Genomic DNA, 26,447 nt, shown 5'->3' with positions numbered 1-26,447 from the left:
ATTCTAAAATCATAATTATTCCGTATAAAAATATCCATGAAATAAAATATAATTTTATGACAGATTTATTGGTTTATAACCAACATTTTAAATTAAATTGTAATTTCTCAATATATTATAAACTAGTAAATGAGAATTTTCAAGTCGGGTGGAGGTTTTTTTCCTTTTGTGTTCTCAGTTCTTCTCTGGTAGATCAACTTGGATGTATGTATATGGAATTCCACAGAATTGGGATTTGGTGCTCTTGATTTAGTATAGAGTTAAGTTCGTGGTTGAAGTATAAGATCCAAAGAAAGCAACCAACCTACCGTCTTCTTCTCAGAACAGGGCCTTCTAAATTTTGCAACCTTCAAAATTCTTACTGTTTGATTAAGAAATGTTAGCTTTTTTTTTAATCCAATTAGAATTTCTGTTTCTCAGCTTTTTGTCAAATCTATTAATATATTTTGGCTGGATTTCAAGGGTTGTTAACATATATATCTTCAATAAAAAGAGAATAGAAAATGAGAGAGTAGGAAGGAAATGATGAGAAGGGCCTCTTTTGAAGCGATTGATTTGAAGTTGTTTGAAAAGAATAAAGGCCAGTCTCATTAATCATATATACTCTTTCATATTTATCTTTTTTTTCAAATTATATAACGAGGTTTGAAACATTTTAGAAATATTCCTATATTCGACCGGTTAATTTTGGTCCCAAAAATTTTCTCGCTTCAATATAACAAGCTAAAAGGACATTAAAAGCCTTACATTCAAAAATAACTTTAACATGCTTTTTATAATTTAAACCCAAAGTATTAGCATAAATAATATATTTGCTATTTGTCATTATTGATGAATAATCACAGATAAAATTTATATGTCAAATAATAATTTAAATAGTTACCATTAAAAAAATTATTTTTAAAATTTTAGAATAAAATTAAATATTGATAATTAAAATTTATCATATAAAATAATAATTATTACTAATGATAATAAATAGTAATATTCTAATATATCACAAGTTTTATCTTGAATATCTTATTGAACTTTATGGTTATTGTGAAGTCAAAATTTGTATGGTAAAAGTCATATTGTCTACTAAATTATTATAGTTTTCTTAGTGAGGCCCTAGGCAAAATTTGTTATAAGGCATTTATCAGATACAATTAATAATTTTTTAAAATTAAATTTTATTTTTATTTTAAATATATGTTTTTTTAACATTTTGAAGTAAATTTTGATAATATATATATATATATATATATATTTACTTCTAATGAATTATGCAATTGACAAATTCTAATTAAGTTTTTAAAGTAAATTAGAGAATGCACAATAAAACAAATATGTGATTTATATTTATATGATAAACAATGGTATAATTTGAAAATTGATAACTACAATCAGAATTCATAGACAACAAAAATATTTATATATTTATTATGTGAATAACAATGTAAAATAATTAAATAAATAAGAAGTAACAGGAAACATGAGAAGAAAAAAAAAATAAGTAATAAGATTACGTTCTGTATAAGCTTTTTAAATTAAATTGTGTAAATTATATACAGTATATCAGAAAGATTAAACAATTTATATAAAAGATGAGTAAATTTAATTTTTCTTTTTCTTATATAAAATATTAACCAAGCTAAAACTATTTCTTTTTAACTTTTAAAGATTTAATAAAAGTATAAGAAATAAGAAATTTACTTTTTTGGTAAAATAGAAAGAATAGTCGATTGATACTATTTTAGAAAAATTAAAAAAAAAAAAAAATATATATATATATATATATATATATATATATATGTATATATATAACTAATAAATTACAGTAAATATAGAATTAAAAAAAATCGAATTATATTTCCTAAAAAAATTTGTTCTATATTATTTATTAAAATATACAACAATATATATAATAATTATATTATAATGTCAGGATCCGTCCAGAATTCCTTCCCCGGAACCCTAGACAAGCCCTGATCCCAGGGAAACCTTACCGGACCCTCCAACGGAAAATCCGGCAGAGCCTTCCCTAAGGGATTTACTTACCACAAACTACCTGCACTGAAAACACACTTCTAAAATATCCCCTTATTCCTCCCACAAACTACAAATTGTTCCACAAATTTCAGCACTTCTCAAAAACAACAACAGTCTAGTGCATAAATAAAACAGAAGTATCCCAATAGTATACAGAGCTTTAAGAAGTGCTGAACAACAGAAATACAACAAGGCTGAAAGAAATAATACACTGAAATGAAAGAGTACAGAAGTACTTCTCGAAACACAACAGCAGCGGAAAACTTGGTTCGCTCCGGAAGAACGTCTACCACCACTTGCACCTAAGGGAACGGAATTTAAGAGTGTGGGATGCTAATCATCTCAGTGAGTAACCCGAACTACTGAACACCTTTTGTGATAATAAAAATAATAGTAATAGCAATTAAGGAATAGAACACATACCAACAATTAATAAATAAATAATAATAACTGTTGGAAAATAATAATTTCCCTCAAAACTCTCACCAATCGCTCCGTTTGAAATGTTCCCTTTTTAAAACCTTTTCGCAAAACCCAATGTACATACCTCCCAAAACCCAAGGGATTAAACCATTTGATACACAATAAATAAATAAAAACATACCCCAATATATAATTAAAATGTAATAAATTACAATAAATAATTCTGAACACCTTTGGGGTTTAAAACACTATTTGCAATTTACACCGACGCACCACACCATACACCGGTGATGCTCTCCGATACCCAGCGTCCCGAGCACCGACTGGCGGGAGGGTTAAAGAGAGAAAGCTGCAACGGTCACTTCGGCGTCCCAACAGTACCGACTGCTAAAAACCATCACCCGGCCAAGGAGGGGGGCGGCTGTGCGCAACAATAACCTTGCCTGCCCACGGTCCAATGGCAACTCATGGGTGAAGTAATAACCGCACGCTAAACCACATAATAACCGCGTGCTACCATGTGTCCATACACCATACACCAGAACACCAATACTGTATGAGTGCGTTTAAAAATAACCATTAACAACCAACCGTACCGTTTTTCCAAAAACCACCGTGGGAAGTATACCAAATTTTCACAAAACACCATCCCACATATTTTTATTTAATAACCCGGTACGAAACAATTGATAACCAACAAACCACAGTTTCCTCGAAATACGAGATGCAACCATGAAAATACCGCGGGCATAATTTATAAAATTTAAACTAATATTTTCGTAAAATATTAACCCAATTATGCCCGGAAAATCAATTTTAAAAACCACGTACAAATACTACCAAAATACACCTTGCTCATGCATAATAAATTAATCAAACCACAATAAAATTCATAAATAAATCACACCACATGAGCATAGTTTAAATACCAATTTAAATAGCAATTAAATATAATTAATTGCCCAAAATAATTTTTGAAGGTGGGTCACTCACCTTGAGCACGCAAATCAACTAAGATCCTCCTCGGGATCAACTCCACTACTCGCGCGTGCACCTAAACAACCACAGTACACCAACCAAAAATATTAATATTTTATTCGGGTAATTCCCAAATGGGTACCCGGGGAGCGAACACCAAACGATATCTAAGGGTTACGAGTTATATACCGAATCGAAGCTCGCGTGATGAAGATCACGGATTCGGTCTTACTTTCCGGTGATCGGACCCGACGGGGTCGGAATCTCGCGGGAAAGCTTTTCAAGTTTCGGCTCCACAATTGGCAGAAACGGAAGCCGGATTCGGGTTCAGGAGGTCGAACACTGCGGACTGGAGCCGGCCGAAAATTCGGGTACTCGCCGGAACAGTACTTTCCGACGAGCCGCCGCTGTCACCGGCAACCGTCCCCTGCGGCGGCGCGTGCGGTGGCCGTTGGTCGTGAAATTTTGCAGACTTGTAGATCGTGAGGAGAGCAACCCAACGGGATCGGCGGTGAGCAAAACGGAGGCCGGACGGCGGAGAAATCACGGTTTGAAGTTTTCCGGCCCCTAGCCGGAAAACGCTCCAATCCCGGTGCGTCGGTGGTCCGATGGCCGTGATTTTTGGTGGGTCGGCCGGACTTGAGGAGAGGATCAAGGGTGTACGGCGCGTGTGGCCGGAAAATGGCTGGAAGTGGGTCGATTTGCGGTGGTAGGCGGTGGAGGGGTAAAACTCGCCGCCGATCTTCGGACGTCCTATCCGGGCGCGTCCGGCGGCCGTTCGCCGTGAAACTTGGAGGTTTTGCCGGAAATGAGGAGGGCAAGCTTTCTGGCCGGCGCGTGCACAGTAACTCGGCCGGAACAGTGGAAAATCCCGGTGGCCGGCGGTCTCTCTCTCTCTCTTTCTCTCTCCTCTCTCTCTTTCTCTCTCTTCCCCGAGATTTTTACCAAATAAAAACCCCTGTGTGACACTGTTCATGCCACGTGGACCAATCAGAAGCTGACACGTGGCATTTCACTGTTCATCGACTCAAAAACATTAAAATATTATGATATCTGGTAAACTTCAAACGTCCATAACTTTTTAACCGGATGTCCGTTTTGAGCGTACCGCTAGTCTGTGAACTCGTATCGACGAGCACTTCACAACCATGCACGAGTCAAAGCTCATTTCCCCATAAACAAAAAGTCAACCCCGGCACCCCTTGGACAGTTTAGACCGCAACTTGTTTCGTCCATAACTTTCAAACCGTAGCTCCGTTTTCAACGTGCTACCAGTCTACAAACTCGTGGCATCGTACACTTCGCCACGGTACCCTGGTCAACTCGAAAGTCCCACCGAGTCAAAAAGTCAACTTTTGACCCCTTTCGATCAACGATCAACAGTTAACCTCGATCAACGTGTATGGATTCCGATGCAATTTGGAACGGGATGTTACAATAATATATGGCCCTTCGGTGCACTAGGCATTTCACCATTTTCACAGGTAAACTAGCTTACATCATTATGGAATAAAGTTTAACAATTGCATGAGATTTTTTCAGGAGAAGACAGATTTTGCCAACCTGGCGGCCACATATTGGATAAGAATGAGAGTAAAAACCGTGAGCAAAACGTGGTGGACAAGGCAATGGAATTAAAGACAAAAAATAAATAAATAATAATAATAATAATAATAATAATAATAATTGTCTAGAGTTGAGCTCTCGCATTGGTCGTGTACTTAAAAAACTTTGTTTCCTGACAACAATAAAGAGCATTATTAGTTTATTATTATTATTATTATTATAAAGTAATTGTTTATTAATCATAGAAAAGGCAATTTTTTTAATGATTTTATATTATCTGGCCAATCTAAAATAAGATTTATTTCTTTTTTTGTCCCCATTTTATGCTATTTTGAAACTTTTAAAATTATCACTATTTATTTTATTAGGTCTTTATTATCTTTCCTTGTAGGTGTATCCTAATTAATTTCTTAATTATAAAATATTACTTTGATTAGCTTGTAATTTTATAATCTTTTATTCTAATTTAAATAAACTATATTCGCCATATTGACACTCTATATAATCTACAATGAACAATTCAAAATACTCAAGGAAATTATGTAACTTAATTTTAATAGTTTTGTTTGTTCCTTTTATTTTAGTATTGAATTAGCAAAATTTTTATTTATTTATTTATTTTTTTACTATTGGTCCCCACCATTAATACCTTGGCTCCGCGCCTGGTTATATATATATATATATATATATGTTATTCTTTTGGTGCTTGACTATAACGTGTTCTATTATGTTTTCTTTTTTTGTTTTTTTTTTTTTTTAAAAAAAATTAGGGTGGATGCTTAATGTGATCCAAGTTTTCTATCTTATTTTTGTATCTTCATTTCTATCTAACTAATGATAGACTATTATCTCATTTAAAAAGTACCAATTACAAACAATAAAAAAAAATATATATATATATATATATATATATATATATATATATATATAATAATTATATATGTACTACAACAAAAACAACATTTAACATGTTATTAATACGGTTAAAAGCTTTTAACAACAAGCTTACAAGAACTATTGTTTTAAATTGTTATCAAACAACAAACAATATTGAATGTTCTTATTCCATATTGTTAAATCTAAATTAATTTGTTGCAGTGATATATATGCTTTAAAATGATAATAATAAAAAAGTGAGATGCTTTAAAATGATGATAATAATAACAAAGTAAGATGATGGGTGAGATCCCATCCCTCCAACTATTAAATATAAGATTTGATCTTGATTCTAATAAAAATGTTATTTATCACTATTTATAAGGGAACATCCATAAAACTTATATATATATATATATATATATATATATGTGACAATTTAAAATGTTCACGTTTTTATATTAAATTTTTAATATAAAATACTAAATAATGATTAAATGCATCCCATCAATATTTATCATTTCAGTGTGAGTTCTACTTGTACCCATCACACAAATAGCAAAATTCCAAGTAGAATTGTAGAAATATCATATTATTCATAAAGCAAAGCCATTGCAGAACATTATTTCAATTTCGTTGTTAACCTTTTGGTACATTTTTTTCTTTGTTGTCAACACAATTGATCCATCTTAATTGTATAAATGATAAACTTTAAATACAATCAACATCTTATAAATGCTAAAGCTTTCTTATTTAACGCAACTAGATCTAGTATAATATGAGTTGACAATTAAACCGTATATATAAATATAAATAGAACATTATAGAGAGGTCTTGAAAAACAAGTAACTCCTGCTGGGCCTGGTTGGTAGTTCAAGTTTTTATAACTTTAGTTCCCTCTCAGTAAATAAATTTTTTTTTTTTTTCCACATGGGATCGTGGGAGGTATTGCATGATGAATAAGCTTGTAAATATAAAAACACGTTGTAGTAATTAATTAGTAAAATGTATGTATGTAGCAAAAGGGATAACGTTGAGATAGGAAGATGTCGTGTCAAGTTTTCTTGACCATGATCAAACAATTAGTCAATTAACTAACCAAAAGAAAATGGAATCAATCTCTTGCCTATAAATAGGAGAGCCAAAGAATGAAAGGGAACAAGGCAAAAAAGCACTTCAGAGTCCAAAAAAAAAATTATTGAATTCAGTGAGAAAAGAGTTAATATAATGGAGAGCATAGCAAGTAAATGGAGGGGTCTAAGTGGTGAGAACGATTGGGAGGGTCTCTTAGACCCTCTCGACTACGATCTTCGACGATACATCATTCACTATTACGGTGAAAGAGCTGAAGCTGCAGGGGCCGGCTTCATTGGAGAGGTGACATCTAAGAATGTTGGACTACCTCGCTATCCAAAGGCAACTTTGTTCTCCAAGGTTGGTTTGGAGCAAGGAAATCCATTCAAATACACCGTTAAGAAATACATCTATGCATCAACATCCGGGATAACCGAGAACACTCCAATGGGAATTGCAGGGAATTCAAACTATATCGGTTTTGTTGCGGTTTCTACTGATCAAGGAAGTGAGATTTTAGGAAGGAGGGATATTTTGATTTCGTGGAAGGGAACCTGTCGACTTGCAGAACGGGCCATTGATAAACAAATCGATTTAGTGTCATCTCCAAATATATTTGGATCAGATAATAATGCTAAGATTCACCATGTTTGGTATTCATATTATACCACAACTGAATCTGGATCTACCTACAATTCAACTAGTTCTCGAGACCAGATATACATATATATATATATTCTTTTATCCGAGATTATAAAAAAAAATTTTCTCCATCATTAAAACCATTATATATATGTATATATAACTTTTGTCACATACATAATATATATATATATATAATCTAGTTCTATTTGACTTTTCGATAATATTACACTTATTAAAGGTGTGATATTATGTTATTTATTCATATTAATATCAAAATCACTTATCTATTTACTAAATTATCAACCGATGAAATAATATATTATATTTGGCCTAAAATCCATGATGTTACCACGAGATCTAATTTTTTACAGCAGACAAAAATAAATAAATAAATAAAAATAAAGAAATAATATGTTACATCAAATGGTATCATAAAAGTTTAATGAACATATACATGTCTAGCAATATCTTAAGTCTTATTCATTTATTTATTTATATACCAGACATTCATTACGAAATGATTTGCATATTCTGAATTTATAAATTAATCAAGGTTCAAGAGGCAATTGGCGAGTTGATAAAGCAATATTATAATAAGGAGGAAGATATCAGCATTACCGTGACAGGACACGGCATGGGTGCCGCATTAGCAGTTTGACTGCAACTGATATTGTGTTCAATGGATTCAACAAGTACCCCACCGGTACCACAGCACACAAGGTCTATCCAGTCACAGCAATTGTGCTGGCATGTCCTCGTTTGGGAGACGAAGGTTTCGCCAAAGTTTTCTCCCAGCTAGAAAACCTTCACGTCTTGAGAGTTAGAAATACAAAGGACATCGTCCCTGATCTTCCTCCGCCCCCTTACGTCCATGTTGGAAAGGATTTGATCATCGACACTACCACATCACCATTCTTGAAAAACAGTTTCTTAAATTTAAGGGCCCATCATGAGTTGGAGATCTATTTGCATGGAGCTGCAGGACCAAAGGTAGTTGATGGAAAAAATGTGTTGGTAGTTGATGGAAAAAATATGTGGTTGCTAATTGGTGGGTCAAGGAAAACAAGTCTATGGTTCAAATGGATGATGGAAAGTGGGTGCTCAAGGACCTTGATATAGCTGAAGAAGATGATTATATATAATCGATCATTGCCCTTGATCATTTGAACTACGTACTTCTTCTGGGTCGTCTTGGTCGTATGAATAATAATAATAAGCCACTGCTAGCTTGGTTTGGGGCTTAGGTTGTCTCTCAATTTAAAATAGTTTCGGCAATGCCATTTAATTTGCTGAAACTTATATATGCATTTTCAATAAGGTTTGGACCTCTGCTTTGGGTTTATGGCAGATAGGGTAATGTTTCTGTAACTTAATATGTATGTGTGGTTTGTTTTCAATAAGAACTTGTCTACTCTATTAAAATTTCTTATACATTGTAAGGTGCAATGTTAATATTTCATTGTTTATTAATTATTTTATTCCGCAAGTACTTAGTTATTTACTACAACATGATTTACCATGCGAAATGTCGGACAAAAATTCCAAAGCTCCATAGAACTTAGATAAGTCTGATATTAATTAATAACACTTAATAAATCATACGACACTAATAAACGGGTACAAGTTTCATGAATAAATAAATTTTACTCCAAAACCATTATGTTACAACAAAAAATCACAACCCCTTCATATAGTGTATTTGAGATATATATACACCTCCATGTATCTAAACTTAAATGTTTAATATATATATATATACTATATATATATATATATATTTTGCTCTTTGAAGTTTATATTCAGTTTCACAAATTTCCAATATGGAAAACAATAATATTGGTGTAAATGTAAACATAGTGATGATGGTAATGGAACTTAATTACAATTCCACTTCTTCCAATTGAAATCAAAGCAAGCAATCTTCCCTTTCTCTTTTCCCTTCCAAATCAAGATCTTCTTCTTTCTCAAAAATACAATTCATTGGATCATAATTTCAAGCTTCCCAAATTTCTTGAATACAGATGTTAGGACCCGTCCAGAATTCCTCCCCGGAACCCTAGACAAGCTCTGATCCCAGGGAAATACCACCGAACCTTCCAACGGAAAATCCGGCAGCACCTCCCCTAAGGGTAGGACTAACCAAAAATTTCCTGCACTGAAAACACACTTCCATATTCATCCCCTTATTCCTCCCACGATACTACAATTTGATTCCACAAATTTACAGCACTTCAAAACAACAGTAAATCAGTGTATAGATAATAACTACACGTCCAATACAGTATACAGAGCATTATACAAATAAATATGAATTAATACAATGACAGATACGGAAACAATACAAGATGAAGAGGAAAAATGGAAGAAATACTTCTTGGACTTCGGCAACGAACTGAGACGTCGGGCTCGCCCCGGACGATCAACGTCTCTCAACCTGGACCTAGGGGAACGAAATTTAAAAACGTGAGATGCTAATCATCTCAGTGAGTGACCCTATCTGCTGAACACCTTTAATATAATAATATACCAAATAAAAGGGATTTAATTAATCAATACCGAATAATTAAATAAATAAATAAATAAACAATTGGAGTAATACTTTCTCTCAAAACCCTCACTGTCGTTGGAAATGTTCCCCTTTTAAAACATTTTCACAAAATCTGATATTCGTACTTCCCGAAAACCAAGGGACCAAATAATTTAATAAACAACAAATAAATAAATAAATACTCCAAATATAAATAAATTACAATAAATTATAATAAATAATTTTGTACTCTTTGGGGTTTGAAATTTCTATCCGAAAAATTTGTACTTGACGCACTACACCATATACCAATGATGCCCTCCAATACCCAGCGTCCTGAGCACCGACTGGCGGGGAGATTAAAGAGAGAAACTTGCAAACGGCACTTCGACGTCCCGACAGTACGTCTGCTGAAACCGTCATCCCCGCCAAGGGAGGGGCGGCTGTGGCCAATATCAAACTTGCCTGCCCACGGTCCAATGGCAACCACGGGAGACATAATACTCGCGCGCTAAACCACATAATACTTGAGCGCTAAACCACGTGTACATACACCAGAACACCAATACTGTATGAGTGCGTCTAAAATAATTATTAAACCAACCGTACCGTTTTCCAAAATTACCGTGGGAAATATACCAAATTTTCACACTTACCATCCCACATATTTTTATTTAACAAACCGGTACGAAAACATCGATAACAAACAAAACCATAATTTTCTCGTAGTACGAGGTTCAACAATTAAAATACCGCGGGCATAATTTATACAATTTAAACAAATATTTTCATAAAATAATTAACCCAATTATACCCGAAAATAATACTTAAAACCTCGTACAATTATTACCAAAATATACCTTGCTCATGCATAATAAATAAATTAAATCACAATAAAACCATAATTAAATTGTACCACATGAGCATAATTTAAATATCAATTAAACATAATTAATTGCCCAAAATATTTTTTAAAGGTGGGTTACTCACCTGGAGCACGCAATTAAACCATGATCCACCATGGGATCAATTCCATGACTCACCGGTGCTCCTAGAACACAATTTACACACAGTCAAATAAATTAATATTTTATTCGGGCAAATAATATCCGGTATCCGGGGGATCAAACACAAACGTTATCCAAAATAGTCGAATAATATACCGAATCGAAGCTTGAGCGACGAGGATTACAAATCCGGTCTCCATCGACCCCAATTCCGCCGGAGGCAGCCGGAATTTGGCCGGAAAGCTTCGATCGGATTTATACTTGAGGGATCTCTCAAACGGTGGGGATTTTGGGCAATCTAACCCCGGAAATGGACTCAGAGGGATCGAAAATGGTGGAATAGAGGTATGGGTCGGGCTGGGTTGGTCGGAAACGGCGAGAATCGCCGGAAAAACGTAACCGGCCGCCGACGATTTCACCAGTCCGATCTAGGGGCGTCCGGCAGCGACTGGCCGGGAAAATTGGAGGCTGAGGTCGCGGCGAGCTAGGTTTCAACGATGACCGGCGCGTGTGGCTATCTGGCGACTGAAATCCGACCAAAAGGCCGGTCAAAGAGAGCAGGGGAGAGAGTCAAAGGAGAGAGAGAGAGGGAAAAATTTCTGCTGGCTTTTTGACGGGCTCGGGGAAGAAGAAGGGAAGGAAAGGAAAAGAAAAGAGAAGGTGTTTTCCCACGAGGGGAAAAGAAAAGAAAAAGAAAAATAAAAAGAAAAGAAAAATAAAAATAAAAAAGAAAATAAAATAAAATAAAATAAAAAAATAATTAAATAATATTATTACACAAAATAAAAATAAAATAATATGATATTACACGTGGTTGACATGTGGCTTCTCAACATGGTGACACATGGTCACCTTCATTAAATCACACGTGGCACATCGTTACACGTTTAAAAATAATATTAAAATAATACGGTGTTTGAAAAACTCTACAGGTCCATAACTTCCAAACCACATGTTCAAATCGGACGTGCCGCTAGTCTACAGACTCGTATCAACGAACAATTTACAACCATGCATGAGTCAAAGCTCAACTTTACATGAATAAAAAGTCAACTTTTGACTCCTTCGATCAACGGTCAACAGTCAACCTCGATCAACGTGCAAAAATTCCGACATGGTTCGGGACGGGGTGTTACAACAGAGACTTTTATTTTTGTATGGGAAGGGTGGCTGAAAGTGCGGTCTAGAAGAAGCACAACATGGACCTCAAGTTTTAAAAAATTGCTTTCTTAGGCGTGCAAAAGAGTGTGAAGAAGCTTATGCAACTTCAATTTACGAATGCACTTTTGGTTGTACAAAGCACTTCATAAGCATAAAATTTGACTATGGTACAAAACTCAAACATTATTCTTTCATTTATTTCCTTGTACATATTTATAATATTATTAGATGCATCTATAAAGAAACCAATTATATATCAATATATACTATATATATATATATATATATATATAATTTTTTGGTGAAAGACCTCGGGAGAACATGGAAAATTGATGTAAATGCATTTATCTTTATTTCAAATCAATATAATTAATATTTCATAAAACTGTTTGATTGAATGGCGACGGATTTTCATTCCAACAGATCTGGATCAAGTGAAGGACCATATGGATGCTTGTTACAGTGGCCGCATGAGGAATTATTAATATTTTTCTTTTTAAAAGGAGATCAAGTTCTTAATATGTTGTACGAGGTACATATATACATATATATATATATATATATACTTAACAACTTAATTATAAAATTAGATGGTGGTCAAGTGAGATTAATTTAATTGATAAATCTCTCACATCTACATATAAAAAGGTCGTAAATTTAAAATATTGTAAAAGACCAAAAACGTAGTGCGGGAAAAATGTTTTTTAAGTACTAGATGGTAAAATTTAGTTTTGTTTATACTTGAGTATTGTGCTCTATGGCATATGTACTTATTATGATTGACCTGGTTCATGATCATGAATATAATAAATTGGGGATTGAAAACTATATATGTGCAACTGAGGAAATTATCCTAGCACGAAATAATAATTTTTAAAATTGTCTTGTTACTCAAGCTTTTAAGACCATGAATATGGATTCATCAAAAACACTTTAAGCTAGGTACATTTGTAAGTCTATACATGGCAAATTGACATAATTAAGACATTAAAGATATACTTACAAATATATATGCTCTGATCATAAACATAATAGATAATAAAAATTTTATGTCACATTCTGTATAATTCTAACCATAGATATTACTGAGATAAGTTAAAGATCATTGATACTTCTTTGGAAGTTTCTTGGAAATGAATCTTTACTCCATATGCAGAGTTCCAACTTCAGCTCATTGCTAGAATTGCGAAAATTTTGAGGTACAAGAAGGAACCCTGTTGTGACCAGGATGCTATTTGAACGTCTCTTAGTACATTCTGTGAAAGATTGTAATCGAAGAGAGTTTCCCTGGCTTTTTGCAACAATATCATAGAAGAACCCACTGAATGAGCAGTGCCATATACAACTAACCGTCAATAAATTCCCAAGAAGTTCAGCGCTATTGTTAAGTAAGAAAATGACACCCTCATCCTGTTCTTGAAGAATCTGAAATCTCTCATTAGCATCTAATGCCACATTAAAAGTGCGGTTGTACTGGAAGCGTACAGCACAATCCACATGTTTACAGCGAAAGTGCTGGTATAAGTTCCCAGCTGAGGAGACAACATTGCAACCCGGATGGGGGCATGAACAAGGCGAGTGTATGCATGTACTCTCATGGCTTTTTTTATCACTGTACCTCACTAATTCTTTGCAACCATATTTTGTGTTTGAGCATGATATTCTAACAGCTTCCAAAACCTTTTCTATAGCTCGGCAACGATTATAGCCAATAGGCCATGAGCAGGAAGGGCATTTATGTTCAATCTTGCCGCAGCAAGAAGAGCAAGCCACATGTCCATTCTCACACTAAGTAGCCATGCATCAACAAAGAAAGTTATCAGACTACATTTGTAGATATACATAAATATATCATATGTACGTACATATTCAGCATGCATAAACCTGCTACAGAGGTCCATGGGTTGCCACACAACAAACTTGTCGGGTAGCCCATGAGCAGCCATAGCATAACTCATGCCCAACTTCAGCTGTGCTTCATAACAAAACTCTATACGATATACTTTTATAAGGGGGTTAAGAAATAAAAATTGAAATTATAAATTCTCCAGCTTAACAATCAAGCTTAAAAGCTAAGCACCTAAAAAACTCCAATGTATCCACTCTCCTTACTTTTCTATGGATTTTTTGTAAATAATATATACATATATATATATTTTTTCTTACCATAACTACCTACTTATCATCTAGTTACTGCAATAAAAGAAACCAAGCTCAATCTGAAACCACAAGAAGAGCTACAATCTGTCTGGAATATAGCAGGAAACACTTAAACCTTGATGAGCTTAGTCATGAAGAAGTGCATCAAATTGAAAATTTTTTACCCATGTAGTAATTTTGATACCATTTCCATGCTGAAATGGTATTTTGGAATCTAACCAAGCTTTCTAGTTCTTAGAAATGCCTCATTATCACCCATAGGCAGCAAAAGAGTTTGAGGAAAGAATATCTCATAGCTACAAAAGCTTCAATAAGATGCAGAGATAACATTATCCTAAGAAATCCTCCTCTCCACTTCCACCCTCCTCCCGTCCCTCATTGTGTACCTAATTATATGCTAGCTTAACTCCAAGGGAAGACATTTTTGTAAGATAATGCTTTAGAAGCTACTAAACAAGCACATGCATCTAAACTAGTAATTTAAATACATAAAAACACAGAAAATTCAACAAATATCAAGAAACAACTAAATGGTCTAGGAGCATAACAATCTACAGAATTTGCACTTGCTATTCAATCGAGAAATCCTACATTCAAAAGTTTAAAACATGGAGAGAAAATCAGGAACATTCACCATCAAAGGACTCAAGAATCTTAGAATCAATTTAGAAACAGTAATAACCGTAAAGCCTGATCAAGTGGGTAAAAATCACTCCACACTTCAGTTGTTAATCAAATTGATGCTGCAAAATATCTGATTCACATCCTTGGCATCATGAATCCTCAAAACTAGTCTTTAAAAGTTTTGTTTTTAATTTTTCTCTTTTTTGACATTGTTTCCTTTTCTTCCCTAGGAGACACACAACAAGGGAAAGCTATTCATACTCTTCGATAAACATGGAGATTCTTTATCCATTCTTCCAACAATGAACTTAGCAACAGACCTGGGAAGCATAATTTGCATTAACCTTTCGTTTTATCATTAGTGCGAAGAAGGCCAGTGGTTATTGAAATTTTTAGTCTTTTTTTTTTTTTTTTTTTTTTTTAATAATTTTTGTGTGGCTCATCTTCCAAACACAAAACTAAAACAAACAATTAATATGCCTAGCTTAGCACTAGAATTAAACAATACCAAATTCTCACAATTCTAAATTTGATATCTAAAGCTTCCAAACAGAAAACAGAACAGAATTCAAAACCCCATGGGGACAACGAAATGAATCGAAAATCAATCAGAAAATACCCATCCAAAAAACAAAAAATCGGGGGCAGTTAACCAACCTGGAAGACGGGAATTGCCAAAGGCTCGTAGCAAATAGAGCAATCAAGGACATCTGGGTCGGTCAATTTTACGGAAATGGAGCCTGCCTGGTTAGCAGCTGAAGATAATCCAATGGAGTTAGAGGAAGATCTGCTTCGCGTAACGACTCTGAGTGTGGAAAAGGGTACTTGATCAATCTCTTCAATTTCCTCTTCTGGATCTCGTTCTTCTGCCTCTTGTTCACCATACCCACCATCTTCTTCTTCTTCTTCGCTTTCCCCTTCCTCTTCTTGTTCGTGTTGGTCAACAGTTAAAGGCAAGGGTTGAGGAGGTGGTTGGTTCTCTTCAAAGGTAATTCCGACTCCATTGGAGGTAGAGGTAGATGCAGATGCAGATGCAGAGGAGGTCCTCTGCCTCTTGCGTCGCGCATCACTGGGTCCTTCCCCATCTTCTTCATCACCCACTAACGAGAATTTCGCCATCTCTCTCTCTCTCCCCCTTCTCGCCTCCTATCCAAATACCTACTAAAAATTAAAGTATCGCTAATTTAGCATGTTCTTATTTTTTAGCAACCAAACAAAAAAAAAAAAAAAAAATTATATTAACATTTTTATTTAAAAATTTATTTAACCATAAGTTGACAATTGTTTGTTTGTGAAAATAAAAACTAAATTTAAAAAAAAAAAATTTAATTTTTAACTTAATATAGAAAAATTAAAAAGAGCATTAAATAAATAGTAAAATTATTTTTTTTAAACAAGTAATTAAACATCCGTTTGTTTTTTAATAAAATTCTTAGTTAAACATCCATTAGTTTTTCAATAATTTTTTTTATAAAAGAAATTATTCAATCAAAAAGTCTTTTAATATAAATTATACCAAATGAACCGTTAATTTTGTAATTTTTTCTTTATTTATTTATTTATTATTTTTGCCATTTCCAAATCTAAAAGGTTTTTAAGCTAATTGTATTAACAACCCAAAATTTGTCTTTATTTTAATTAAAATCTTAATATTTGAAAAATAAAATTATTTATAATTCTATCATATTTTTCACTTTCATCATAATTTTTGAAAACCTTCACAATCAGGCATTTTATAATGGGTTGGTCAAGTAAACCATTTATTCAAAAAAAAAAAAAAAAAGAAAAAAGAAAACAACAAGGGGGATATGAAAATTACTTTTAATTTGATCATGTAGGGTAATCGTGCGTGTTTTTTGGGAATGTAACGTGTTTTGACATTTTAATACTTAAATTTGAACTTTTAGCATTTTAATTTTTAAATTTTATTTGTATAAATAACTTTTAAATTAAGTTTCACTTGCAAAATAATTTTAAAATTGATTATATTTTAGCATTTTAAGAACTGTTTTTCATGAGAAGTTCAATTTGAAAAATCAATATGCCAACCCAAAAAAAAAAAAAAAAAAAAAAAGCAGAAACCGATGCTAAAATATGTTTGGCTCAAGGGAAAAACCCTATTTTATTGGGGGAGGAAATTATAATTTTTGCAAATCACAAAGGAGGTAAATATAATTTTCCTTTTTATTATTTTTTTATTTTTTCTATAGGAAATACAAAAGCACGGTTAATGCTTAATTTTCTGAGACCCGGAGAGCCAAAAGCGTTGTTTTATGTGGGTATGGCTCTAACACTTCCTCATCATTCGCTTCTACTGCCTCGCTCGCTTTCTCTTCGTAAAATTCAAAGCCAAACAAGAAAACCCACATCCAGTTTTCCTGCATTTCGATGTTCCTCCAATCCCAATTTCAAAACCACCCTCAAAACCTGCAAGAATTGCAAAACCCAGTTCGACCCCTCTCTTAATCACCCTCGGGCTTGTCGCTTCCACACCGCTCATTTTGGAGGTTCTTTTTTCCATTTCAATTCTAATGCTTTTGGGTATTTCTTTACATATATTATTATGTGTTTAGTGAATGGTTTATGTTGGATTTTTATGTTCTTGGTTTATGTTGAATTATACGGATTCAGCTGTTTTGAGTGGTTACAATTTGTGGAGAGTGTTAAGAACCAGAAGGGTATTGAATGTGTTTTCTTTTGTCTTTATTTGTTGATACTGATTGCCATAGTTCAGAATAAAATCTACAGCATTTTTTTAGTTAATAGGGGATAAACAGTGAATCAAGTTGAAACTTAAACGTTAGTTTCAAATTTAAAACTTCAAATTGAATTTGGACATGCTGTTTGCAAATACTTGCTGCATTGTAAAGGCTTCTTATCATTAAATTCACGTTTTTATAAGTTTTGAAACTCTGATATCAATTACAAAAGTGTTGATGATCATGATTGTGGGTGTTAGGACTTTTATGGTTTCATTAATACTGGTTGGCCAGTTTGTTTAAACTCGTAAAATGTTTTTGGGGTCTATTTTGTAACTGAGACTTTCAGGGTGTATCTTGTATTTTGTCCCTAGAGTGTTTCAAGTGAAAGTACAGGTGGTAATTATCTCGTCAAAATATTCAAATTCATTTTCCCCTGAAGACCACTAATTAACTTGCCCTCTGTTTTGTAATTTGGTAAAATCTTGGGCGGCTTTTTGTTTTAGGTGTTTTGTATTCATTCCCCAATATTGTGGGATGCTCAAATTTTATAGCAAACTGAAACCAAAGAAGTTTATTTTCTTGACTCATCTTTTACTCATAGAAATTTTTTTTAGTGCATATAATAAATAAATTAGAAAAAAAAAACAAAAAAAAAAGGGGGGGAGAAATGGAGAGTTTAAGTGGTTAATTAATTTGTCACATTATTATGTAAAATAGAAAATGCTTACTTGGTTCTTAATCTTTGAAATTGTTGGATGCTGAACCAAGAAATTGCTTGGTCCTATACATCATCATTCAGTTAAGGGGCATTTACTCTCTGTTTAGAAGTACATTAAAAGCTTTACATGAGAAATGGAAGAAAAGAAATTACTGTAGTTTGAGCGAAGCAAAGCATTTGAGTAAATATGATTATGTTCTGCAACTTGCCTGTAGCTACAGAATAAATTGAATGATATCAATGTACTAGACAGTTCCTACAGAGTAAATCATGACTTCAACCGGGTCAGAGTTAATGTACTGTAGATCTGTGTGGTATTGGATGTTCGACAAAACTTTACTATGAAGGTTTATTGAGCTCTAATTTTGGTTTAACATGAGTTTTTGACATGTTATATGTAAAATACTTTTTTCTCCCCAATTTGGTAAGAAGTGCTAATTTTCGCATCTTTAATTTGCTGTAATTTTCACTTCTGTGAAGTTTGTGATGTCCCACTGGTTAATATGTTTCCTTGCATTCTATTCTATCTTCCTGTGACTTGTTGAGTTTGGCTCTTATTTGCATAAATTTGGATACATTTATGTCATTAGGAGAAACAAAGAGGAAGTTTGAGAGCGTATACATTGGAGGCACTATGGATACTCCTGACTCTGGCCAGGTTTTCCAATATTCGCATTGTTGTGGGTCTGAAGATCCCTTCGACCCAGGATGTACTGCCTCTCCTCACTCCTCCTATGACGATTGATATATTTGGTTGTCTGCCCAGGGGATGCATTTTTTGCTTAGCACCTGATATAACAGATGGTTCCCAGGATAAAATTTGTTTGTAGGTGTATGTATATTACCCTTTCCTATTTAATATATACAAGCAGTTGTATCAAATTGGGTTATGAAACTTGAGTTTTATACATGTAAAGCCTACATTTAGGCTCAATTTGACACTGTTGCCTCACTTATTTGCTACCTTAATTCTGACATCGTGAGAAACATATGTAGTTGCATGCATTGTGATATGATATAGCGCATGTTTATTTACCTTTCCGTTGTTTTTTTCTGTGTATAGCTGTTGGTTTTATATCCTAGTTTCTTTGATTTGCTTTCTTTACCATATGGGGTTGGGGGAACAAAAACAAAAACAAAAACATTACCAACACTCTGACAATAATTGAAATCTGAAATGAGCATAAAAGAAAAAGGGAAAACAATTGAAAGCGATTGTTTTCCCTTCAATCATCCTGTTTACGGCCTCCTTGAATCCCTTCTAAACTTTTTGAAGAGTTATCCCTGGAATCAAGAGAGATTAAAGCTCTTGTTTGGTTGCTGAGTATGTGGAAGCTTGAGGATGGAGGAATGTGTAATGGGGATCAGCTGCTCAAGCTGTTGTTCAGGTATCTATTCAAAAGAGGATCCTAGTGGCTGGGAAACTTGGAATGATCTACTGCTTCTTCATTCCAGATTTGGGAAGAATATACAAAATTTATGTTGGTCCGCTCGTGAGTCAAATCGATTATTTGACCTGGTTGCCAAAACCTCCTTGCCAACCAATTCCTCTTTTGCTTTTGATGAATCATCTGTTGGGCTCTGCCCTTTGCTTTTGTAAACCTGCTGCTGCAGGATGAATTGTATCAATCTTTTAATTTCTCGTTGTGTAGGTTCTTTAATGCTTTAACGCTACTTTATTTACCAAAAAGGCCAAAAAAAAATAAAATAAAATAAAAGAGAAAAACTGCAAGAACAGTTTTAAACGTCTACCGTAATCCTTTCTATCATCAAATAAAGACTTGAGAAGTAGGCAAAGTTCCATTTTCACATGCTTTCTGGGATCAGAAGAGAATTAAGCATAATATGAACAAGTAATTTTGATTTTTTGTGAAAATAGATTGTAGAATTCAAAATGAAGTATTAATTCTGTTTAGTCTAATTTTTGAGAAGCTAATAATAGTTTTTTAAAGCTCAAAAATTACTTTTTAATATGTTTGGACAGTTCTGGAATCAGAAAAAAATTAAACATTATATGAATAAAAAATTAAAATTTTTATAAAAACTAGATAGTAGAATTCAAAATGAAATATTAGTTCTCTTTGATATTATTTTTTAAAAGCTAATAATAGCTTTTTAAGGTTTAAAAATTACATTTTAATATGTTTGTTTTTAAAAAAAAAAATTTAGATTTCTAAAAGCACTTCCTAAGCATTTGTGTGGAGAAACAGTCACTTCTTACTTCTAATTCCATTCTGCCTCTTCCTTCCTTGCCCGCCTCAGAATATTCCTTCCGGTGGGACGACCGCTTGCGGAAAGTAGAAACGGAAGCGGAGCAGTTTCGAGCGAATGGATACTCTGGCAGAAGTAAATATTATATTATACAGTTATAGAGCCATTTGATTAGAAAAGAGGTAAAGCAGATAATGGTTTGGAATAATTGCTCTTTGAATAAGCATTACAGATGTAACAAGGGATTCAATGTACGTATTACCCCAGAAAAAAAAAAAAAGAAAAGGAAAAAGAAAGAGAGAGGGGATTCAGTGTATTGACCAAATAGTCCGTTTTTTGGGTTTAGTGTGGAGGGAGGCGCTCTTTGTTGACCTTTCAGGATCCATTTTTGAGTGTGAAAAAAGGAGGATATTGAGGAAGTGGATAAAATTAATGAAGAACTTTTTGGCTCCTTTGAGTTTGTTGCCCTTCGAGCTTTCTTGCCTAGTGACTAAGGATTTTCACACTTGGTGATCTGGATATGCGGCTAAGGTTTTTCATAAACCACTAACTGAAGTGTTAGAGGGATTCCAATTTTCCAGTGAAACTGGGGACCGAAAGGTCGTGAGAGATAGCAAAAAGATGCATCCATTTCTAGGCTACTTCAGTGTCTTGTGGATGCTATCTATGAGGTAGTTATACACGCTCCTTGGGGGATCTGTAGGGTCTTTTAGAAGGACTCAATCAAAGGGCACAAACAAATGAAGGGAAAGCCAGCTGTTTTTCTGAGATTGGGTTTTGAGATGAGAGGCCCTGTTACCCTAATCCATAGTCCTTAGTCAAGGAAGAGAAAGAGGATGGCCATTAAGAACGGTTTAGTTCCTATGGGTGGCCCGTGGTCCAATGGTCGATTTCTATTTGAAAACCAGGACTTTATTTCTTGGGATTATTACAAACCAGGACTTCCAGGACTTCTAGCAGCAAAAAAGAATAAGAAACCGTTAGTAAATTTGTAAATATGAGATCCTCTGCGTACTTGACACGTGGAACATAGATATCATTGCAATAGAATTGTACACAAGCTAGCTTCATTGTATTTATATAGAATTCCCGTGCAAAATGCAACACGACAAAATTACAAGTGTGAACATCCGGAAAACTACAATAAAGTACAAAACCTTTGATTATCGAATCTTAAATATTTTATTCATTTAAAAATAATGTTATTATTTGTTTAATAAATAATAGTGCCGACCATGAATTAATGCTAATCCGTGGCAAGCTTCCAAAAAATCAAAGAAAAAGCAAATCACAAACCGACACATGGCAGTCCAAATCCAGATCTAACCCAGTATTTTATTCAGATACGCGTAAAGGGCACGTGTCAAACACCCAACAGGCCTTTGTCATAGCCGCTAGATCACGATGTGTTTGCTTGGTGTCTAATATATAAGTACAAGAAACCCCTGGAAAAGATGGACGTAGGCGTCATTCAGAAACACCATTTCTATAAACACTCTTTCTTCTTTTATTTTTTTTATTTTTTTATTTTTATTTTTTTTGCGTTAATTCCCTAAAAGACCTCCATTAATGGAAACAATTACTTGTCTTTGTTCTCCACAGCCAGGCTCTTTTCCTTCTCCACCATTGTTGCCAAGAAAACCACAAGGCCTGAAGAATTTTGGAGTATCAATTGGGCAAAGAAAGATCAGACCACTAAGTAATGCTGCGAAGGCATTTGCTGGAGGAAGACAAGTGGACGAGAGCATGATAGTACTGAGGAGACGCATACATGAGATGAAAGTGATAGAAAGGAACTACGAGCCTCCTGCAGAATGGATGGGTTGGGAGAAGCAGTGCTATGGTCCTTATGATGAATATGTTTGTAAGCTTGTAGGGGTATTACAGTCATTTCTTCTGAATTCCAGGCCCAGTTTGGCTCTTTGTATGCTACTCCTAGTCACCATGAGTGTTCCTGCGTCAGCGGTCATGATTGTTCTATGTTGGATTGAGATGGGTAATGGGGCCATCATCTAGGATTATGTGTAAAAAAAGGTGTTTTGATGAATGCTTTTTACAGATGCAATGAATGTAAATCTTGGCATTTGACAGTATATGTATATATAGATATAAGATATAATTCTATATCGATGTTATTCTTTCCATTTCTGCTTTTTTAGCTTCCTTGTTCTTTAGTTAGAAGATGATAATGGAGTAATGGATGTTGCTTTCAGAAGTAGTGTTAGTGGAGAGATATTGGTTTTTATTTTTTTACTGTTCATCTTATTATTGATTATATTGTTTGTTTTTCTGTTTTGGTATTTTTTATTATTATCTTGCTATATAATGTATGAGAACATTACTTATAATAGAATATTGACTATGAGTTGCAAATAGAATTATATTCTAATGCATTAAAGTTCACTAATACGGCCAATATAAAGAGTACTAATTGATTGCTACATGTCACCCATCTGTTTATTCCTCCTCATGTCAAATCACTTTTAGGGCTAAAGGATCCAAAATAGGGAAAATAAAAAATAAATAAATAAAATAAAATAAAATTCGGGTACGTTCACTTCTTTTTAACAGCCATGGTTATATAATAATTCTAAACTGCGAACTGCTCTCTCTGTGATTGTTCAATAAACAACTAATTAATCTGATGTCGCGGGATTAATGAGTTTTTACTATCAACGAAAATATGAAAAATAGATTTAATTATGGTAGATTATGATGTAAATAATTCAAACATTCCATTTAAAATATATATATATATATATATATATGTATATAGAGAACACAAGAATATTTTAAAAAAATAATAAATCAAAAAACGATAATTTCACGTTGAATTCGTGTTTTTGCTATATACGCACTTAATTTTTTATTTTATTTTTGGTAAATTATGTATGCACTATTTTGTTTTGTTTTGTTTTTTTTTTTTTTTTTTTTTTGTGGTGAAATATATATACACTACTTGAAAAGTAAAAAGATAAAGATTATATGGGTAAAGCAAATAGTGAATACATATTAAACAGATTCTATATATATATATATATATATATATATATATATATATATATATATATATATTTATAGATGCATGCAGATGCAAGTTATTAGACCTGATTAATACACTCAACGAATGGTGTGGTACATAAAGTTAAGTTATTGTTTCTTCTAAAGTTTCTTGTTTTGATTTCATCGATAGTTTTCTTTCCTTAATTGCTTTAACTAAATATTTGGAAATATTTTTTTTTCCGCTAAACAAATATTTGGAAATGTTAGTTCTACTATTTATGTGAATTAACAGTGTTGGCAACGAAATTATGTTCTGCCAATGGATTATATATACATACATATATATATATATATATATAGTTATGATATAATAAAAAACAATCTATTATTTCACAATATAAACCATCTTTTTGATTATATAAATTATAAAACGTCATATATTTTAATTTTTCATTTTGTTTATGTCAGGACCCGTCCAGAATTCCTCCCCGGAACCCTAGACAAGTCCTGATTCCAGGGAAACCCTACCGGACCTTCCAATGGAAAATCCGGCAGAACCTCCTCTAAGGGATGGACTTACCACAAATTACCTGCACTGAAAACACACTTCTATACTCATCCCCTTATTCCTCCCGCAAACTACAAATTGTTCCACAAATTTCAGCACTTCTCAACAATAACAACAGTCCAGTGCATAAATAAAACATAAGTGTCCCAATAGTATACAGAGCTTTAAGAAGTGCTAATCAACAGAAATACAACAAGGATGAAAGAAATAATACACTGAAATGAAAGAGTACAACGGTACTTCTTGAAACACGATAGCAGCGGAAAAAAATTGGTTCGCTCCAGAAGAACGTCTACCACCACTTGTACCTAAGAGAACGGAACTTAAAAACGTGAGATGCTAATCATCTCAATGAGTGACCCTAACTACTGAACACTTTTAATGATAATAATAATAATAATAATAACAATTAAGGGAATTGAATAAATATCAACAATTAATAAATAAATAATAATAAATAATAACTATCGGAAACAATAATTTTCCTCAAAACTCTCACCAATCACTCCGTTTGAAATGTTCCCTTTTTAAAACAATTTCACAAAACCCGATGTACATACTTCCCGAAAACCAAGGGATTAAACCATTTGATAAACAATAAATAAATAAATACATACCCCAATATATAATTAAAATGTAATAAATTATAGTAAATAATTTTTGAACACCTTTGGGGTTTAAAACATTATTTGCAAATTACACCTGACGCACCACACCATATACCGGTGATGCCCTCCGATACCCAGCGTCTCGAGCACCGACTGGCGGGGGGGTTAAAGAGAGAAACTTGCAAACGGCACTTCGGCGTCCCGACAGTACCGCTGCTGAAACCATCATCCCGGCCAAGGAGGAGGGCGGCTGTGGCCAATAACAAACTTGCCTGCCCACGGTCCAATGGCAACAACGGAAGAAATAATACCTGCGCGCTAAACCACATAATACTTGCACGCTACCACGTGTCCATACACCAGAACACCAATACTGTATGAGTGCGTCTAAAATAATCATTATTAACCAACCGTACCGTTTTCCAAAATTACCGTGGGAAATACATTAAATTCTCACACTTACCATCCCACATATTTTTTTATTTAACAAATCGGTACGAACCATCGATAACACATAAACCACAATTTTCTCGAAGTACGAGGTTCAACAATAAAAAAATACCGCGGGCATAATTTATAAAATTTAAACAAATATTTTCATAAAATATTTAACCTAATTATGCCCGAAAATAATACTTAAACCACGTACGAATATTACCGAAATACACTTTGCTCATGCATAATAAATAAATTAAACCTCAATAAAATTCATAATTAAATCGCACCACATGAGCATAATTTAAATACCAATTAAACATAATTAATTGCCCAAAATATTTTTCGAAGGTGGATCACTCACCTTAAGCGCGTAAATCAGCTAAGATCCTCCGCCGGATCAACGCCACTACTCGCGCGTGCACCTAAACAACCACAGTATACCAACAAATATATTAATATTTTATTCGGGTAATTCCCAAATGGGTACCCGGGGAGCGAACACCAAACGATATCTAAAAGTTACGAGTTATATACCAAATCGAAACTCGAGTGATGAGGATCACTAATTCGGTCTTACTTTCCGGTGATCGGACCTGACGGGGTCGGAATCTCGCCGGAAAGCTTTCGGGTTTCGACTCCGCAATTCTCCCAAACCGTCGCGAATTGACGGAAACGGATGCCGGATTCGGGTTCAGGAGATCGAACACAGTGGACAGGAGCTGGCCGGGAGACTGGGTACTCGCCGGAACAATAACTTCCGGCGAGCCGCCGTGGTCAACGGCAACCGTCGCCGGCGGCGGCGCGTGCGGTGGCCGTTGGCTGAGATTTTTTGCAGATTTGTAGATCGAGGGGAGAGCAATCCAACGGGACCGGCGGTGAGGCAAACGGAGGCCGGACGGTGGAGAAATCACGGTTTGAAGAATTCCGGCCCCTCGCCGGAAAAAGCTCCGATCCCGGCACGTCGGTGGTCCGGTGGCCGTGATATTTGGTGGGTCGGTCGGACTTAAGGAGGTGGTGTTGGCTAGCTGGCGCGTGTGGCCGAAAAATGGCCGGAAATGGGTCAATCGGCGGTGGCCGGCGATGGAGGGAAAAATCGCTGCCGATCTTCGCCGCCTCGATACGAGTGC

General features: G+C 34.2%; 3 protein-coding genes across 4 annotated transcripts in view; 2 read left to right on the top strand and 1 right to left on the bottom strand.

The window, feature by feature from the left end:
- Window positions 1-16,249, bottom strand: part of LOC107405133 (E3 ubiquitin-protein ligase SINA-like 10) — a 134,291-nt gene extending 118,042 nt beyond the window's left edge. The window contains exons 1-2 of one of the 2 annotated variants that reach the window (XM_060816301.1): window positions 15,730-16,248; window positions 13,692-14,076 (exon numbers count right to left, since the gene is read on the bottom strand). In XM_060816301.1, coding sequence (XP_060672284.1) covers window positions 13,692-14,076; window positions 15,730-16,191 — 847 coding nt within the window. In that variant the 5' untranslated portion in view covers window positions 16,192-16,248. Of the gene's footprint in view, window positions 1-13,284; window positions 14,077-15,729 lie in introns of those variants that run through there. The other variant, XM_048471903.2, reaches the window with a different exon arrangement.
- Window positions 16,250-17,302: 1,053 nt separating this feature from the next.
- Window positions 17,303-19,527, top strand: LOC107416247 (uncharacterized). Its single transcript, XM_016024721.4, has 2 exons — window positions 17,303-17,579; window positions 19,083-19,527. The coding sequence occupies exons 1-2, from the start codon at window positions 17,303-17,305 to the stop codon at window positions 19,235-19,237; spliced, it is 432 nt and encodes a 143-aa protein (XP_015880207.3). The 3' UTR covers window positions 19,238-19,527.
- Window positions 19,528-22,154: 2,627 nt separating this feature from the next.
- Window positions 22,155-22,845, top strand: LOC107416253 (uncharacterized). The gene has a single exon (XM_016024730.4). It carries the CDS (start codon window positions 22,273-22,275, stop codon window positions 22,717-22,719), a length of 447 nt encoding a protein of 148 aa, XP_015880216.1. The 5' UTR covers window positions 22,155-22,272; the 3' UTR covers window positions 22,720-22,845.
- Window positions 22,846-26,447: the final 3,602 nt, after the last annotated feature.

Source organism: Ziziphus jujuba, chromosome 4 (genome assembly GCF_031755915.1).
Source record: "Ziziphus jujuba cultivar Dongzao chromosome 4, ASM3175591v1".
Taxonomy (NCBI): Eukaryota; Viridiplantae; Streptophyta; class Magnoliopsida; order Rosales; family Rhamnaceae; genus Ziziphus; species Ziziphus jujuba.
This window is presented reverse-complemented; position numbering and strand designations above follow the sequence as displayed.